We start from the raw sequence: 19704 nt of genomic DNA on the forward strand, positions 1-19704 counted from the left end.
AGGAATTCTCACCCCCATAGAAGTGGCACCCAATACCAGAAGGTGTGGATTAGGATATCAAAATTTAGCATAGGGGCCTTGGTAGCTTCTGCTACCTCAATAACGCATTGTGCAGACCCAATTACTTGGAAATCAGATAATCCTGTATGGGTAGACCAATGGCCCCTTTCTAAGGAGAAACTTAGGGCAGCTGCTCAATTGGTACAAGAGCAGCTACAGCTTGGGCACATTGAACCATCTAATAGCCCATGGAATACACTTCCATATTTTGATCTTGTTGCCTCCTAGATTATCAAGGGGCATAGGCGACCCTTACAGCTTTTAGGTTTTGAGCCTCAAAATTATTGTTGTTCCTTTTTTCAAAGGATCAACAACAATGTCTCTGGGAAACTTCCACTAAATGGCAAATCGCTCTTGCAAATCAATGGACTTTATACTGAAACTGTCAACTTAAAATCAGCTCAAAGACTAGAGTTATATGCCATTATCATGGCTTTTCAGCATTGGCCATATTCCCCCTTTAATCTATATACAGACAGCAAATATTTACTTATGGTGTTTCCACTATAAAGACTGTGGTCTTAGGGACAAATGCTGATGAACTATTTCAGTACTTCCTCCTTCTTCAAAGACTTGCATGTCAACATAGAGCTCCATGTTTTATAGGACATACTCGAGCTCACTCCATGCTCCCTGGAGCTTTAGCACAAGGGAATGCCCTTGTTGATCAAGCTACCCAAAAGAAAATTATTTGGAGCAACCATCACAGATCGAGCAATTCAGTCTCATACTATTCATCACCAGAACGCTGCAGCCCTGTGTAAACAGTTTCAACTTTCTCGGGAAGCAGCACAGCAGATTGGGAAATCCTATCCAAGGGGTCCTATACTACAATCTGTCCCTTCATTTGGAGTTAACCCTCAAGGACCCCTTCCAGGACAACTTTGGCAAATGGATATTACTCATATACCTTCATTTGGCAAACAGTCCTATGTCCACATTACAGTGGATACATATTCTGGATTTATAGTAACCTCTGTCAGAACAGGAGAGGCTGCTATGCATGTTATAGCCCATTGTCTGTATGCATTGGTCTATTATTGGATTTCCTAAACAGGTTAAACTGACAATGCTCCTGTATATGGAGCAAAAGCATTCACTGTATATTGTCAAACCTTTCGAATTATGTGTATTTCTTACAATCTTTAAAGTCAAGGTATTATTAAAGTGTACCCAGCAAATATTTTAAGGTCAATTTAAAAAAATTTAAAAGGGGGGAGTCATATCCTGAAACTCCTACGGGTCTACCATACCATGCTTTTTACTTAAAAATTTTTAAATTTCTTTTGAATGCTGATGAACAGGAGACGCCAGATCTTTTTCTCCTGAAAACTACTACCTTCTTTATTTGATCCAGCTAATAACACTGTTTTGTCTTTTTCCAAATAGCCCCAGATATATGGAAAAGATTTATATAGGTGGATGAGGATCCTCAAACCCCTCAGCAAGATCTTCTGAGCATGGCTTTTAAGATACCAAGAGGCAGAAAAAGCCCAATAGAGATCAGGGGAACTACCAGCTTTTAGGACACGCCCTTAAAGGCTCCAACACCCCAAAGGGGTCTCCTAGGATGCCATCTGGGTCCTGCTTCAATAGTGGAAAGGAAGGTCATTGAGCTAAAGCCTGCCAGACTTACATGCCTCTACTGTGAGGAAACAGGGACACTGGAAGGTAGCCTTCCCCCTCGCTCCTCTAAGGGAGGGTTCAGGCTCTTCCAGCCCTGCTCCAGCCACCTATGACCTAACCTTGCCCAGAATGCTGGGGTTTGCCACTGAAGGCTGATGGTGCCCAGGGCCATCTGTCCCATCTACGACACTGTGGACGAGCCTAGGGTATTTCTTCCAAGAAGCAGTAAACTGATCTCATTTGCACAAGGGCCACTTAACTATGTCTTGCCTGAATAGTCAGGTTTTTTATTCTTCCCTTGAAGATCTTTGTTGTGGGTATTGATAGTCCTATTTTCTGCTGCTTTGTTTAATATATAGTGTTTTCTTTATTCCTCCTACCTCAATGCCCCACTCATATTTCAGGCTGGGACCTACTCCTAACTTAGAGCTCTCTTTCCCCCTTTTGCCAACTTCTATTATGAATCTACCTTCGCCACCCAGCTTAGTGTATCCCAAGGTTCTCTTATCCAAGCCACAGTCGCAGAGCTCCAGGGAAAAGCAACCTGGTCTCATCTCTCCAGGCAGAGGAGAACAGAAGCTCCATATCCACACATGCTGCAGATGGCTTTTCCAGTCTACCTGAATCATTACCAGCTAGAAGCAGCGGTCATTGGGACTTGGACGTGAGCTGCAAAGTATAGAATTGTGACAACAATTCCAGTGCCATGAGGACTTTTCCTGGACTCCTCCTTTGGGACAGCTCCTAACAGGCTGAACTGGGGTTGGGTTGCATTTATCAGGGTCTTGGCATGGTGTTGGGGCCAACTTGGACTTGGTGAACTTGTTAAGGACACTACTCTTTTATGGATTCTTGCTGTATTGGCCAAGAGTTTGCTTAAAGGCTTTAATCACTGTAAAAAAAAAAAAAAAAAAAAAAAGACTGGATAAAGATGTGGCACATATACACCATGGTATACTATTCAGCCATAAGAAATGATGACATCGGATCACTTACAACAAAATGGTGGGATCTTGATAACATTATATGGAGTGAAATAAGTAAATCAGAAAAAAACAAGAACTGCAGGTTTCCACATATTGGTGGGACATAAAAACGAGACTAAGAGACATGGACAAGAGTGTGGTGGTTACGGGGGGCAGGAGGGAGAGGGGGAGGGAGAGGGGGAGGGAGAGGGAGAGGGGCACAAAGAAAACTAGATAGAAGGTGATGGAGGACAATCTGACTTTGGGTGATGGGTATGCAACATAATTGAATGACAAGATAACCTGAACATGTTTTCTTTGAATATATGTACCCTGATTTATTGATGTCACCCCATTAAAATTAATAAAAATTTAAAAAAATCATGGAGGACAGAAGGAAGTGACAACACATTTTCCAACTGTAGAAAGAACTCTCAATCCAGCATTCCATATCCAGCAAAATCATCTTTCAGGAATGGAGAGGAAATCAACGTTCTCAGATTAAAACAACAACAACTAAAAAACATAAAAAACTTTGTCAACAGCAGACCCATCCTAGAAGAATGTATTTAAAAGTTTTCTAAAGACAAAGGAATTGATGTTAGAAGGAATCTTGGAACCTCAGGATAGAAGAAAAGAATGTGGTAGAGCAAAAATATGAGAAAATAATATAGACAAATGGAGAAATCACAGCTAAAGGGCATGAAATTTCTTTTTAAGGTGGTAAACATTTCTAAAATGAACCTGGTGATAGTATATCTGTGAATATACTAAAAACATTAAATTATGCACTTTAAATAGGTGAATTATATTGTAAGTGAACTATATTTCAATAAAGCTATTATTTAAAAATCAAAAGAATGATAGCCTGAGAGGAGGAGCACCAAAGAACTTTCTAGTCATGATGGGAATGTCTTATAACTTGGTTTAGATAATGATAACATAGGTACACGTATGCATTAGTTAGAATCAATCAAACTAAGCCCTTAAAATTTGTAATCTTACTCTTATGACAATTATACCTCAATAAAGTATATTTGTATAAAAAATTATTAGGTAATTTCAAATTTCTTTCAAAAATGCTCTTACCAATTTACACTCATATCAATAGTATGTCAGAATTCAGTGCTCCATATCTTACCAATTGTAATATTGATAACCTGATGGAATAAATACTGGACCTCATATTATCAATCCCTTATTGTTAATGAGATGTTAATGTTTTCCAGGTTTTTGGAAATCCATATTTAAAAGAATTTTTTAAACCATTTTCCCCATGTCCTGCTGGCTTGCTTGACATTTTCTTATCTCTTAGTCATCTGTATATATTACAAATACCTTCTCTTAAAATGAGTCTGTCTTCTCTATTGCTATGGTGCATTTCAATAATTAAGTTATAGTACAAAGTAATACTTAATTATGCAGTTTGTATGTGTTTAAAAAAAATAACTCTGACACAAATGTTGAAGCTTGTCTCCTATATTGTTTTGGTATTTTTTCTCAAGAGAGATAGAGACACAGAGAAAGAGAGAGAGACAGAGAAGGACAGACAGACAGGAAGGGAGAGAGATGAGAAGCATCAATTCTTCATTGCAGCACCTTAGTTGTTCTTTGATTGCTTTGTCATATGTGCCTTGAACAGGGACTACAGCAGAGTGAATGACCCCTTACTCCAGGGGTCCCCAAACTTTTTACACAGGGGGCCAGTTCACTGCCCCTCAGACCGTTGGAGGGCCGGACTATAAAAAAAAAAAACTATAAATAAATCCCTATGCACACTGCACATATCTTATTTTAAAGTAAAAAAAAAAAAGGGAACAAATACAATATTTAAAATAAAGAACAAGTAAATTTATATCAACAAACTGACCAGTATTTCAATGGGAACTATGCTCCTCTCACTGACCACCAATGAAAGAGGTGCCCCTTCCGGAAGTGCGGTGGGGACAGGATAGATGGCCTCAGGGGGCCACATGTGGCCCGTGGGCTGTAGTTTGGGGACCCCTGCCTTACTCAAACCAGTGACCTTTGGGCTCAAGCCAACAACCATGCCTCTGCATCTCAGTCTAATGTTCTATCCACTGCGCCACCACCTGGTCAGTCTCCTATATTGTTTTTAATCTTCCTAAGAAATATATTATGAGGTATAAATCCAATTTTATTTCAACATTTTCTTGAATTTTCTTCATTTATATGACTAACCTATTTTGTTTGTACCATATATATGGGTTATTTATTATTTTTTGTTTCATTAATAATTTTTTCTATTTTTATTCCACTTATATACTGTCTTACTCTTTCTAGTTTTATAATAAATCTTGATATCTAGAAGATCAAAAATAAACCTATTTTTTAGATTACTAGTGAAATGTAAGATAAAATCATGGTGTTCCTTAAAGCAAATGTTTTATAAACACAAAGGTTTTTATCTTTATATTCCTCATATGCTTTTTAATTTTATCAAATGACTCACAAGCAAGTTAAAGACATGTCTCTTTATTTTTCAATTTAATGTTTTAAGGGTGTAAATTATTTATTCTCCATAACAACATATTCTTTTTCATTTTCATTCCCATTCCTCTAAATAATGATGACTTAGAAGTCCTCTAGTGGTACCCCAAATTAGTCTCACTTCTAATTTTTCCTATCAGTTTTTTTTCATTGGGCTCTATAATTGCAAATATGAAATCAAAGTAGTTTGTAATACTAATGACTTCTATTGCCTTTTATTCTGTTTTGAGGTGTCCTGATGTCTATCTAAGAGGAGTCATCCTTTTTGACTCAATATCCTCTGTTTTCTAGCCATTAATTGGCTACCAGGTTGTTTGTGAAATGAGACCTGAAAGAATTTTAGGCCAAATTTAAATAGGAGTGGGTACTTGTTTCATCCAAATACATTCATATTAAAATATCTTCAAATGAGGGAGTAATTTCTAATTATCTATAGTTTTATATAATTCTTATTGTTCTCTAGCTGGTTTTGGAGATTGAGAGTAAACTGTAGAAAGTATGAGTATACATTTTAGAAAGATCTCATAGAACATTGAAATCCAGGTAAGTAAGACTTACCTCTATTTCTTTTCTTAATTTTTCATGTGTCGAATTTTCCTCCTCAAGAAAACAAGATTTTTCAACGATAGATTCTTTTATAGTTGTAATTTTGTCCTTTAGCTTTGTAATGTCCTCCTATATGTTTATAAAATTTAAAGTATACAAGTCAAACAATGAATGATCAAAATAAATTCAAGATTTTCAGTATTTCTATGATAAAAATTAGCCATAATATTTAATTTTGATAAATAGAATTTGAATATTATTTCCACAGGTACAAATAAAAAAAACACCTATTATCCAACCAACCAAACAAGTAAACCTTAGATTTAAAAATTTAGAACTAAAATCCAAATGAAAATAAGACATAAAGGATAGTGGTAGAGTAGCAGTTGTCTAGCAACAGGGTAAAGGACACTTGTAAGTCTCTAGCAAGACATAATAAGAGATTTTAAGTATGCTTCTCCCACTGTTTTCAAAGAATAGTAAAGAAATAGAGAGATATGTAAGCTGCAATTATTAATTCATACTGTTTGCAGAACAGCATTAAGCATTCTAAATTGACTTGGATTGTTCAGGATCCATTAGCTTAGAAGCTAGGGTTTCCACATTTTTGTGAGTCACACTTTCTGGAACAAATGGATTAGTTGTTCATCATGATTTTGTTTGACTATGTATTCTTATTAATCCACAGGAGATCTGAGTATGTTTTCTTTATGCATTTGCACATTTGGCAAAGTTGTTGCATAACTCATATACTTATCCAAGTTTTCTAAAGTTGTGAAAATAATTTTTGAGTCTAGTTGGAACAGCCATGGGTATTGTATTAAGTTAATGATGAATTTACCATTTAATAAATGTACATAAAAAAAGAATATAAGAAGTTTAAATAAGTGATAGTTCAAACCTGTACTTGTTTCATCCGGTTTCCTTCTGGATTCTGAAGATCTTGCTTAAGTTCTTCTTTTGTTATCTTTAGTTTTTTAACAGTATCTTGTTTTTCATAGAGTTCAGTCATAAATGGCCATTTGCTCTCTTCCTCCTCCAAACTATCTTTATACACTTTTATTTTTGTACAGTATTCATTGTATCTTATCATGCGCTCTTCGAAATCTTCTTGGGCGGCTTCTATGTCAAATTTAATCTTTACATTCTCTGTATGTAACGATTTGATTTGTGTTTCCAGGTTTCCACAGCGAAGTCTGCTATTCTCTACGACAGCATCCTGCTGATAAATTAGCCTGTCTGTTTCTTCATTTTCTGCAGAAACAGATGCTATTTGTTTTTCCAGGTCATGAAGTTCATTCTGCAAAATATTTCAACATTATTATTATTAATTCATGATATTCAACATAAGAGGAAAGTCATTTTTTGATCCATAGTGCATGTAGGAATTTATAACATTAAAAAATATTTATCAGATATAGAAAAATTGATGTATAATAGAAAGAAACATTCAATAACACAACAAAATTATGTTATAATCTCAGTGGGAGCCTCAGATTATATATTTCTTATTTTTCAATGTTCATATAATTCTTAATATTAAAATTTTATCATTTGTCTTAACATTTTATATATAAAAAGTACTTTACAATCATTTTTATAATATATTTATATCAGAAGTACACACTGAAGAAAGATAATGTGATAAAAATAATAAATCCCTGGATTAAAAATCAAAAGACCTAAATTCTAGTGCCCTTACTATTATTACTAGCTGGTATAATCACACATAGCAAACTTAAACTATCCAAATCTTATTTCTTTATTTGTAAAATGAGTATAAAACATCTATCTTACCTCTCTGAGCCATTGGCAATTCTAACAAGCATTTCCTTTTAAAAATATTTTTAAAAAAATTTTTTTTCAGTTACAGTTTACATTCAATATTATGTTGTATTAGTTTCAGGTGTACAGCATTGTGGTTAGACAATCATATAGTTTATAAAGTGTTCCCCCTGATATCTCCAGTACCCACCTGGCACCACCCATAGTTATTGGGATAACACTGACTACGTTTCCTATGCTGTACTTTCTATCACATGGCCATTCTGTAACTACCAATCTGTACCCCTCACTCCCTTCACCGTTCTCCCCGAGCGCTCCGGCCCTTTCTCCTCTCTGGCAGCCATCAGTCAGTCTTCTGGTTCTTGTTTTCATACCATCTTCTCTGGCTCTCTCCAGACAGCTCTGAGCATTCCTTCCCAGTTACAACTGTTCCTTCAAATGCAGGTCCTTAGGGTGAAGTCATCATAATTTCTTCTTTTCACTCTATATATATTCCTTGGGTAATTTTATCCATACTTACATCTTGAACTATGTCTAAGCTGCCGCTAGTCAGCTCAAATTTGTCATGTCCAAAACTCAGATTATTCCTCCTATCATTCCAACCTGTTCTTCCTTGTATCACTTATATATTGTCAGAACAGTAAAACTCAGTGACTTATAAAATAAGTGTTTACTGCTCACATGACTGGGAGCTGCTAAAGTAGGCTAGATGTTGACCTTGGTTATATTTGCTCAAGTGATGGGGTTGGCTGGCTGCTAGATGATTTAGTTTGGCTGACCGGGCCAGTTGGGGTATCTAAAATATTACACTGCCTTAAAAAGTTAACCTTCCTTTTTGTTTTTTAAATGAGAGGAGGGGAGATAGAGATACAGATTACCACTGTGCCCCAATTGGGATCCACCCGGGCAATCCCTATCTGAGGGTAATGTTCAAATCAACCATCCTTAGTACCTGAGGTGAATGCTTGGGACCAATCAAGCCATCTTCAGCCCCTGGCACTGATGCTTGAGCCAACTGAGCCTCTGGCTGTGAGAGGGGAAGAGGGAAAGAAGAGGGAGAAGGAGGGATAGAGAAGCAGATGGTTGCTTCTCATGTATTCCCTGACTGGGGATTGAACCTGTGATGTTTGCATGCCAGGTGACACTCCATCCACTGAGCCAACCAGCCAGGGCCTATAGTTAACCTTCCTTAAATTTATCATTTTTAGGAAAATACTATCAAACAGAAGTGAATTTAAAATAATTCTATGTGACACATTGGGTTTTATATGTTTATAGCATATTGCATATTGCAATGACATTGTTGTTTATTTGCATAATGGGTATGTAAACTGTTTCACAAAACTGGAATAATCATATGGATTTCACTGAGGGATAACAAAATAATTAAGAAAGAGGTAAGTATAAAAAATATGGGTTAAAATTGACTACCAAAATTAAGTAATCTCAGTAACTTCCCTGTTACTAACTTAATATAGTTTTAAATAAACTAAAGACTCATTTAAAAGACAGTAGGAAACAGATTACCTGTACATGAAACAGAACTTTTTTGTTGTTTTCTATTTGTGATGTTTGTGATTGTTGTTGCTTTGCAACTTGCTCTACAACATCGGTTAATGAAGATGTGTCCTGTTTAGCCAGCACTAGACAAGGAAATAATGTACATAATAAAAATTTAAATGCAAACAAATCATGTTTCTATACTTAAAGTCATAGAAAATGTGATGTTTTTCATAAGTAAATTTAGAATTGGTAATCTTCCCTTTTTGACTATAAACAAAACTAAAATCAAAGGCCACACTAATAGGCAATTAAAAAATAGCCTACTGCAATGTTACACCTGTTTTGTATAAAAAAAGAGTATTTTGATTGTCCCAATTGTTTTATCCAGACCACCAGCACATATACTATAATTATACTACCACCATAACAATAATAAAGCACTTACAGTTGATGAATTTTCATTATAAGCTTTCATTTTCAGGTCATTATGGTTTTTCTAAACACTAAGTTTCTTCATGGAGAAATTTAACAGCTTCCCAATATTCTAATATTCTATAAATTTTAACATAATTATCCTACCACGTACTTTTTTGTTGCTGCTTAACTTTTAATTATTTATTTCTTAAGATTACGTCATTACCTTCTTCAGGAACTCCTTGACTCTTCCTTCCTTTGTTGCCTGACATTCTTATGCCTCTTTTCCTTCTTTTTGGTTCACCTTCCTACAAAATAATCAATGCTGATAATCTTTCACTTTTTCTTGTATTTTTCTTTTTATATATCTTGGTGATCCTGAAAGTAAATTAATTGCCAAATAGGGATGGCAATGACATTTCATCATTAGTTCTAAGAATTAAATGACAATGGTTAAGTGAGAAAATTTTGGAGGAGAGTAGAACTGTAGTTGAATCTTGGTTCTGGGGCTTTACAGCTCTTATAATCTTGAGCAAGTTTCTTAACTTGTTTGGTCATCGGTGTCCTCATCGGTAAAACCTCACAGGGCTGTTGTAATAATTAAAGTAATAAATACATATAACATGCTTAGTTCAGTAACTGACATACTTAGTGAGTAATAAATTACTATGGATTAGTTGCTGGTACCTCCAGTACCATGATGAAATTGATTCTAAAACTGTAGCCAGAATGAAGGAGAAACTGAATTAGCAATTTCTGCCATGGGTATAGGATATATAAATAGCACTCCTGTCCAGTGCTATTCAGGCCAGAGTACAGTAAGTCCTATGCAGCTTTAAAATCATATTTTAATCTTTTCTATATCTAGGAATAACGGATAAGATGAAGGGGTAGACAGTATTCTTCTTTGAAATATGGAGAGAAAGAGTTCCTTTCTCTACTAAAACAGCTCCCATAAGACTTTCAAGAGATTTCTCAACAAAAACTTTGCAGGACAGAGGAATTGGCAAGAAATAGTCTAAGTGATGAAAAGCAAGGACCCACAACCAAGATTACTCTACCCAGTAAAGCTGTCATTTAGAATCAAAGAACATATAAAGAGCTTCCCAGACAAGGATTTCATCACCACCAAACCAGTATTACATGAAATGTCAAAGGGTCTTCTCGAAGAAGAAGAAGAAGAAGAAGAAGAAGAAGAAGAAGAAGAAGAAGACGACGACGACGGGGAGGAGGAGGAGAAGAAAGAAGAGGAGGAGGAGGAGGAAGAAGAAAAAAAGAAGAAGAAGAGGAGGAGGAGGAGGAGGAGGAGGAGGAGGAGGAAGAAGAAGAAGAAGAAGAAGAAGAAGAAGAAGAAGAAGAAGAAGAAGAAAAACAATAAAATGGCAATAAATACACATCTATCAACAATTGAATCTATAAAACAAAATAAGCAAACAAGCAGAACAGAAACAGATTTATAGATAAGAATGTTTTGATGGTTGCCAGATGGGAGGGTGTTGGGGAATGGGTAAAAAAAAAAAGAAGGGATTGAGAAGTATACGTAGATTGGTTGTTATAGAATAGTCATGGGGATGGAAATTACAGCATAGGAAATATAGTCAATAATATTCTAATACCTATGGTGTCATATGAGTATGAGTTTTGTCAGGATGACCACTTAGTGAGTTATGCAATCTCTAGTCACGGGGTTGTACACCTGAAACTAATATTGTATGTCAACGGTAATTGAAAATAAAAAATTATTTAAAGTAAAAATAAAAAGGTAAACAATTATATAGCTCTTACTTTGTGCCAGACACTGTTCTAAGTGCTTTGATAAAAATAACAAAAGCAAATATTAAATAGTGATTATTTCTGCATGTAGAACTTTACAAATATTAACTTTCAAATATTAGCTCATATCCTATGAGGTAGATACTATTATTATAATTTTTATTTTGAAGAGAAATACATTGAACACAAAATAATCAATAAATTTATCCAAGATCAGACAACTATTAGAGATTTTATTTGAATCCAGGTAATTTGGCTCCAAGATTCATGTTCTTAACCAGTGTGCTAGACTACCAAAATTATGATATTTTTAAAGGAAGAGTCATTCCTATATATACCACCTCAGTATACAACTACTTTTGTATTCCTATACTGCTAAAACATCACTTTATCAACCCTCTCCTTTCTATTCCCACCACTCCCCACATTTCTTTTTAGGGGAATTATTTCAGTCAAGTCCACTGATAAAACTGTTGCAGCTCCTACAGATCTCCATTGACCTCAACACTACAAATTGCACAATTGAAGAGCAGACTCAGTGAATTCTTCATGTTCCTGTTAAGTTTCTTCTAGGTAAGCTACTTTTCTGTGAGTCCCATTTCTCTCTCCCCCAAATCATAGTGTCAGTTCCACAATCTGCCTAAGAACTGTGGGCATTACTCCCAGTATACCCCACATCCCTGTCAATCTCACTCACTAGAAGCCCAAGACCCCCAGGTTATTCCTAATCATGAAGACCCATCCTTAATAGGCTCAGTGAGTTCCCTAATTTGATATGTTATCCACTCTCCAATTTTTTTTATATATTTCCATGGTGACCCCAGGAACTCTTAGTCCATCTTCAGCAAAAGCAGCTCCATCTTCAACCTCTTCAGTGAATTTTTCTTTCACTTTTTTTTTTTTTCAGTTAGAACTGAAATCCTCAAAGATACGGCTTTCTCATCCTCAAACTACTAAGTCTGGAGTGAGGCATGTTTCCTGTTCTCTTTTACTATTGCCAAACTACTGTATTATCCTCTACTTTCCCTAAAGCTTAGTTTCTTTGAAGTTAATGCCATTGAGCTATTATATAAACTTTACCCTTCCTTGCTGTTATCAGTTGATCTTCAGATCTTCACTCCTCATTTGTAGATTATAACATCTAATTGACTATCTCTATTACTACATTTTTAAAATTTCTTTGGTATTTCAACATCCACACAATGGTACTTGTAATGATTTGGTCTCTTAGTTCTTCGATGTTTTCTCTCATCCATCCTCCCCACCCACCCACAGATTATAACTGCACCTCATTTGTAATCTCAATTCAAACTCTTATTTTCATTTTCAACTCATTCCTCCTAGTATTTTGACTATAAGAGCTGTTCATCCACATTGACTCTTCCATATGTTCACACTCTCTCAGCTCATCATGTATTCACTTCATTCCTTACCTGGCTTAGGTTCCCTCGCATTTACTTCACTTTGCCTACACTCTAGCTGAACTGCCTAAAGAAAAATAACTATTCTGTAGTTTCGTTTTAAATTCAAAACTATTTGCATCAAGTGGATCATTGATGCTAGGCCACTAGGATTCATTGAGGTTCACAGATACTTATTTCACTCCTCCTCTTCTGTCTTCGAACCTCCCACATCTTTCCCTTTCCTCTTTAAGTTGATTACCCAGCTACTTAACTGAGGTATCAGGAAAATGAGAGATAGTAAATCACCCGATTTACCAGTCTTCCTTATGTGTACATATATCTAGTCTATCCTTTTTATGCAAAGAATAGAAGTGTCCTTGTCCTATCTATGGCCAATCCTCCACTTTTGTATGCCTTTCTATTCTACTCAATGACATTACTACTTCAAATGTTCCATCAACAGAATTTCCTTTTTAACTTAGTCAAAGATATTATCTGGAACAGCTCATCATAAAATCAATAGTAATAACCTCCCTGCCTTACCTTATAACCCCCTTCAACTATTTTTTTGTTCTTTTTTATAGCCAAGATATTTGCTGTCCACTTCCATTCCTGTCATTCTTCTTGAAACCATTATAATTAATCATTCACCACTCTATCTTTAAATATCTATGTGTATACCTGAAACTAACATAAAATTGTATGTAGACTACAATTAAAAATAAATGTAAACAAGATAAGTAAAGTTATGCTACAATAATACCTCAAAATCTCACTGGCTTAAAATAACAAAGGTTTATTTCTTATGAAGCTATATGCCAATACTAGGTTGGCAGGGAGGCTGTTCCCATCTAAGGAAACTCAGGCTGGTGGAAGCTCTATCTTGATATGATGTTCCACAATCAACATGGTCGAGGAAAGGGAACATGGCAAGTCATGCTCTCAAAGTTTTCTGTCCAATAATGGGACAGATAACCTTTACTTACATATCATTGGCCAAAGCCAGTTTGTGGTCTCACCCAAATTTAGATAATAAGGAAGTGATATCTACTATACACCCAAAGAGAAACGGAGTCAGAATACCAGTGAACTGCCCTAAAACAACCACAACCCTATTGTGGCTCTTTTTCTGTGGAGAGCCATATGCCTACCTCTGCCAGCCAGACTCATATTTGAGTCCTTGCAGACAAAGACAAGTTCACTTGGAAGAGACTGAAGATACATATAAGATAGAACTTCCTGATCCTATGTGTCCTATTATCAACAGGACCTTCATAGTTTCATTTCTAGGGTCTTCAGGAATAGAACACAGACCTATAATAACCCTTGTTTGCAGGATAATAGCAGTTGAATGTAAGCTAAGTATGTGGGGTTTTCCTCTGCTGGTACATATAATGCTGCAAAGGGCAGAGACCTTGGTAGGTGACAGAGGAAGCAAATATGACAACACCCAGAATACATACTCTTAACTGTGCTGTACCATGTAACTCCACTAATACAACAAAAAAATAAAACACAATTTTCATTCTTTCAATAAGAATCATTTGAAAGCCTGCTTGAAAGAACCTAACCACAGTACTATAAATTCCTAGGTAGCAATAAAATGCAAGTTTATGGAAAAAAATAACACAAATATCTAAACTTACTTTTATTATAGATGGTCAACTACTGTATGGCTCACCATCTACAACCCACCTCTCTAGAATCATGTCTCATAATATTCCAAGTAAACAAGTATGTTCAAGGAATCATGAAGGTGTGGTAATTTAGAAAGCCATGAATATATGTCAATCTTATCGGGAAAGCACTTGCTTTATATTTTCAGTTTACTTTCCAATTTAAATAATAAAGTGTTTCATTATTCTCACTCATTCAGGAGATACTGCCTAAATCCACAGATGTAAGGAGAGATTAGAACTGATAAGTAAAGTAAGTTACTGTCTAGTCTATGTCAGTCAAGCCTCTCAAGTTGGCTGCTCATTCCCACATCCAATAAAAACTGACCCGATGGCCATTAAAGAGTGTAAATTGCCCCTCTTTGCATCTTCATTAGATCTGGCTTCCTAATTTTTCTCCCTCTTCATTCCTTGTTGAATCAATCTCTCACTCATCACTACAAATTCCTCAGGCTGGATATATGGCTGACCCCTGACTTCCCTTCATGACTATAATTTGCTCCTACCCTGAAGATTACCTACTTCCAAGTACACCTGGTATATAATATATATAATGCAAGTGCCAGTGTATCTCAGGGTGCATAACTGTCAACAGATTGGTTAACCGATGTTCCCAAGAATTTTCACTTCTCCTTCCTCTTTATCAGTTAGAACCAAACAAACTTCTCAGAAATTACTTCTTGTCTAAAGTGGAGTTTCACTCCAATGGAAAGACACATTTTCTCTGCTAATGTCATTCATTCATATGCTTTCATTTCTAATGGTGACATTTATGCTTTGTAGAATAATTCTCTTTTCAACGCTGCCAGCTGAACCATACATTTATACAACCCAAAATAGCTAGATTTTCTCATGAGAGATTTTTGGAGCTCTCCTCACTCCTAGTTTTTTTAAAAACCTTTTTATCAAAGTATCTATGACCTCTGTGCTGCCACATTCAGTGGATGAGTTCAGTCCTCATCTTTCTTGACCTATCTGCATCATTTTATATATTTGATCATTCCCTGCTTCTTGAGACATTTTTTTTTTCTTTGCTAGTTCCTCCTCTTCTTTCTCATTTATGTTAGAGTGTCCTAGTTCTCAGTCCTCAGGTCTCTTCTTTTCCATATACTCATTCTGCAGGTGACACCATCCAGTTCCATGGCTTTAAAATCCATTTATAGGCTGACAACTCCCAAATTGATATCTCTTACCTGAACATCCCATTGGAGTCCTAGACTGATACAAAATTGTCCTTACCTGGTATCTCCAGTTGGATTAATAAAAGTCATTTTAACTTAGTATGTTCCAAACTGAATTTCTGATTTCTCTGGCCGCTGGTATCCATCACCATCACAAAACCTGCTTCTTTATAGTCTCAGTAAATTATAAGTTCATTTTTCTTGTTCAGGCCCAAATCCTGGAGAAATTATCAGGGAGGTCTCTAGAAGGGTATAGAACCTAGGGCAACAGAACCAGGCTTGCTTAAGATATTCACAAATAGGAGCTACTGTTGATGTTTCATAGGCCCTTTGGGAAATCCTCCCCAAGTATGTGACCCATGACTGCTGCCCCAATTGTTTTACCCAATGGATGAGCCAGAATCTTGACTCTTTTCTTTTTCTAACAAGCTGATGCAATTCTTTTGGCAAAACTCAGTTTCCAACTTTAAATTACATTGGAATCTAATCACTCCTTACCACTGCCAAATATTTTCTTAAATAGAGAAGGATTCCCTGATAACCCACTCCAAAACACGACTTTCCATCCTTCAGACTCATTCCCTTACTCTGCCTCATTTTTTAATAGCATTTACCACCACTAACATCTTATATATTTATTTTCTCCCTTCTTTTACTAATATAAGTTCCATGAGGGCAGAGACGTAGAACAGTATCTGGCATATAACAGGTATCTAATTGTACTCTATCTCCACTCCAATTCAGTTCTACTGAAAATGTTCTTAAAATCCAGTTCTCATCACATCAACCAATCTTTCAACACTCTTAGATGGCATCCTCTTTAAGAAGTCTTTCTTTATCTTGCTGGGTAGATGTGATTTTTCTCTTTCTCTCTATTTAATATAATTGTTTCTATATCTTCATTATATCATGAGGTATAATAATATAGCTCCCAGAGTAAAATAGAGCTAGTCTTGAATTCAGTTTGTGCCACTTACTAGTTTATTAGGTAAATTCTTTATAACCCCAGCCTCAGATTCTTTATCTATAAACAGAAACAACAGTAGTCCTTGCCTTGTTAGGATTACTGTAAGGACTAAATGAAATAATGCATGTAAGGCATCTAGAAAATTCTTGCTACTCAACAAATTTTTATTCTTATTATTTCCATTATTTTATATTTTTCCATTAGACTGTAAATCCAGAAAGGTGAATACAAAATCTTACTCATTTTTTTGTGTTCTCTAAAGTATTTGATAAATAAACATAAAAAATGAAGAACATTAGATTCATACAATAAAAAAAAGTAACTGGTACTTCTCGATCTATATTTCTAAAACAACATAAACTGAAGAACTCTTGGTGACATTTATTTAACCCAACTATTCACAAAAAAATAGCTGCTTTAAAATTGGGAAAGTTTTAGTCTTTTTTTTCAGAATTTCTATTGTAGAATGGACAAAATATAAAAATAAAAACAAACTATTGCTATCTACTTATAATTCATTATTATTGTATAAATCAATTAAAATAAGACTTTAGAGACTAACTAAATGGTATAAACTGATTTTTCATTCACACCAGACATGTGAATGCACAGTATATGTGAGGTATCATGGGAAATATTGATATGAATTCAGTGACAGACTCCAAAACAAACAAACTTACAATACCTAAAGTATTTGACAGTAAATATCCAAACATTAAATATAAAACAAAATTGTTTAAGAAAAACACTTCCAACTATAAAAGCTTTACAGAAAATAATGCAATGGTAATACTATAATAAATTATCAGTCTTCGATATTAACTATATATAGTCAACATTTATTGAGTACCAAGTAACCAGCACTCTTTTAAGTAGTTTTACTTGAATTATCTTGTTTTTGCCCTCAGAGCAATCCTAAAAGCTAGATTCAATTTGTACCTATATTTCCTAGATGAGAATACTACAACTTAGAGAAATTGGAAATATGCCAAAGATCAATTATCAAACAAGTAGGTAGGATGGAATCTGAAGCAATCAGGATCCAAATTAACATTGACGAGGTACTTACTTCATGTGCTATAAAGTACTGTAATAAGCATGGTTTGTGCATGATCTCACTTGAATTCAGGAGACAAGCCCCTGTAATTGTCCCTTGAGAGGAGCATTTTCAAAGGCCATGGTTCCAGCTTTTGGAATCTCATCATCTGGTACCTCCCTCCAAATTAAAGAGCAAAATGAACCAAGACTATCACACTCCACTGGGCTTTTGAGAGCGTTTGGTTTAGAAGAATTAAGAAGAGGCAACTGTATGTGTGCAGCCACATCACATAAGCACCGTTTTCCATTCTGAGTGGAAAAAGCTGGTGTGTGAACCCACCAGGTAATTGAAGTAGTTACTAAGTTTATAATTTCATCCTATCTCCTTTGAAGTAGGTATTTTACTAAAAAACAAGGAAAGAAAAATTATGTTGATAATTTTCACATAAATTTGAAATTGTTTGGGTTTTTTTCTAAGTGGGAGGGGGAGTTTAATATTAAAGCGTATGGCCTGACCTGTGGTGATGCAGTGAATAAAGTGTTGACCTGGAATGCTAAGATCGCTGGTTCGAAACCCTGGGCTTGCCGGGTCAAGGCACATATGGGAGTTGATGCTTCCTGCTCCTCACCCCTTCTCTCTCTCTCTCCTCTCTAAAATGAATAAATAAAATCTTAATATATATATATATATATATATATATATATATATATATATATATATTAAAGCTTATGTTCAACTGGGAACGCTAAAAATTAACCTAGGGAAAGATAAAAGTTTTCCTATAATCAAGGGCATTTATTATTATGGCCTCTATTTATAATCAGCATGATAAAATCAGATCTAGGTGGTTCAGTTTCAACAAATAAAGAGGCATAATGGGGAAAATGTGATATACTGTACAAATGAGTAATAATAATATGTACTTCAGGTAATAAAGACTTTAAGTCTTTTCAACCACATTTTCAAGAAGTTACATCATCATCAGATCATCCAAAAGGCATCAATTAATTTTTAAAAATTGCATATATCAATGTCTTACAATCTGTTAAAACTAGGGATTATTCTCTTCTTTAGCTATGAAATGAGATTAGTTTCAGAATGTTGAAAACAGAAACCAGAGGATTTGTAATATTCCTTAACTTCCTATCATAGACAATATTCATACATTACTAATATAGCTTATTGCTTTCTACCATAGGTGGGATTTCTCTGAAGGTATAGATAATACTAGCCTACCAAAACATGTAAGTGTGTAGCTCAGATCCAAGCTTTAAGAGATATCCGGGCCACTGTCTGAAAAATTATAGGCCTTTGGCGAAATGCAGTCATAACCTACTTGCTTGTCTCATTCAGGACAGTAAGGGCAAAAATCTTTTTGAACTCTTTAAAAAAGTTACATGATTTCTAAAACAAAAGGACCTTATAATGGGTTCAAGGGTGCCTCCTTGAAATATGTCCATGTCCTAACCCCCAGAAACTGTAAATGTGATCTTATTTGGAAAAGGGTCTCTGCAGACTAAATTAAGGATCTCTAAATGAGATTATCCTGGGTTCAAAGTTCTCCCTAAATTCAATGACAGGTGAGAGACTGATATGCAGTGACCAGATTATATATAAAATAGAACTCGGACCCACAACCTGAAGCAAGCAACCCAGGAAACTACCATTCACCCATCTATTATCTATTGTGACCTGCCCAGAAAGCCATCCTGTTAATCTCTATGTCAGATTTGTAGAAAGTTAGACCCCTATCTCTAATAACAATTGTGGAACACAAACAACCCATGTAACAATTGGCCAAAAATAGCCAGTGTTTGATAAATGAGGGCTTCCCTAATTATTTTTTTTTTAATTTTATTTATTCATTTTAGAGAGGAGAGAGAAAGGGACAGAGAGAGACAGAGGAGAGAAGGACATAGAGAGAAGGTGGGGAGGAGCTGGAAGCATCAACTCCCATATGTGCCTTGACCAGGCAAGCCCAGGGTTTCGAACTGGCGACCTCAGCATTTCCAGGTCGACGCTTTAACCACTGCGCCACCACAGGTCAGGCGACTTCCCTAATTTTTGTCCCCACTTCCACCTTGGGACCAAAAAGAAAAAACAAATATGCATCCTTAACTAATCACATAGGATATCCTGCTTCTACTTAGCCCACATACAGCTTCCCCGTGCCAGCAGCCTCCAATAGGGCACACCTGAAGATTTCCCTTTTCCTACTATAAAGCTTACCCACTCCTCTGCCTGCTTTTGAGTCT

At 35.6% G+C, this 19704-nt stretch overlaps 1 protein-coding gene across 4 annotated transcripts in view; it reads right to left on the minus strand.

The window, feature by feature from the left end:
• Nucleotides 1-19704, minus strand: part of CCDC122 (coiled-coil domain containing 122) — a 39404-nt gene that overhangs the window by 16191 nt on the left and 3509 nt on the right. Inside the window, exons 1-5 of one of the 4 annotated variants that reach the window (XM_066235540.1) lie at nt 15502-15638; nt 9637-9718; nt 9021-9136; nt 6610-7008; nt 5721-5837 (exon numbers count right to left, since the gene is read on the minus strand). In XM_066235540.1, the coding sequence (XP_066091637.1) occupies nt 5721-5837; nt 6610-7008; nt 9021-9136; nt 9637-9682 (678 nt within the window). In that variant the 5' untranslated portion in view covers nt 9683-9718; nt 15502-15638. Of the gene's footprint in view, nt 1-5720; nt 5838-6609; nt 7009-9020; nt 9137-9636; nt 9719-11026; nt 11074-15501; nt 15639-19704 lie in introns of those variants that run through there. The other 3 variants (XM_066235542.1, XM_066235541.1, XM_066235543.1) reach the window with 3 other exon arrangements.

Source organism: Saccopteryx bilineata, chromosome 6, assembly GCF_036850765.1.
Source record: "Saccopteryx bilineata isolate mSacBil1 chromosome 6, mSacBil1_pri_phased_curated, whole genome shotgun sequence".
Classification (NCBI taxonomy): domain Eukaryota; kingdom Metazoa; phylum Chordata; class Mammalia; order Chiroptera; family Emballonuridae; genus Saccopteryx; species Saccopteryx bilineata.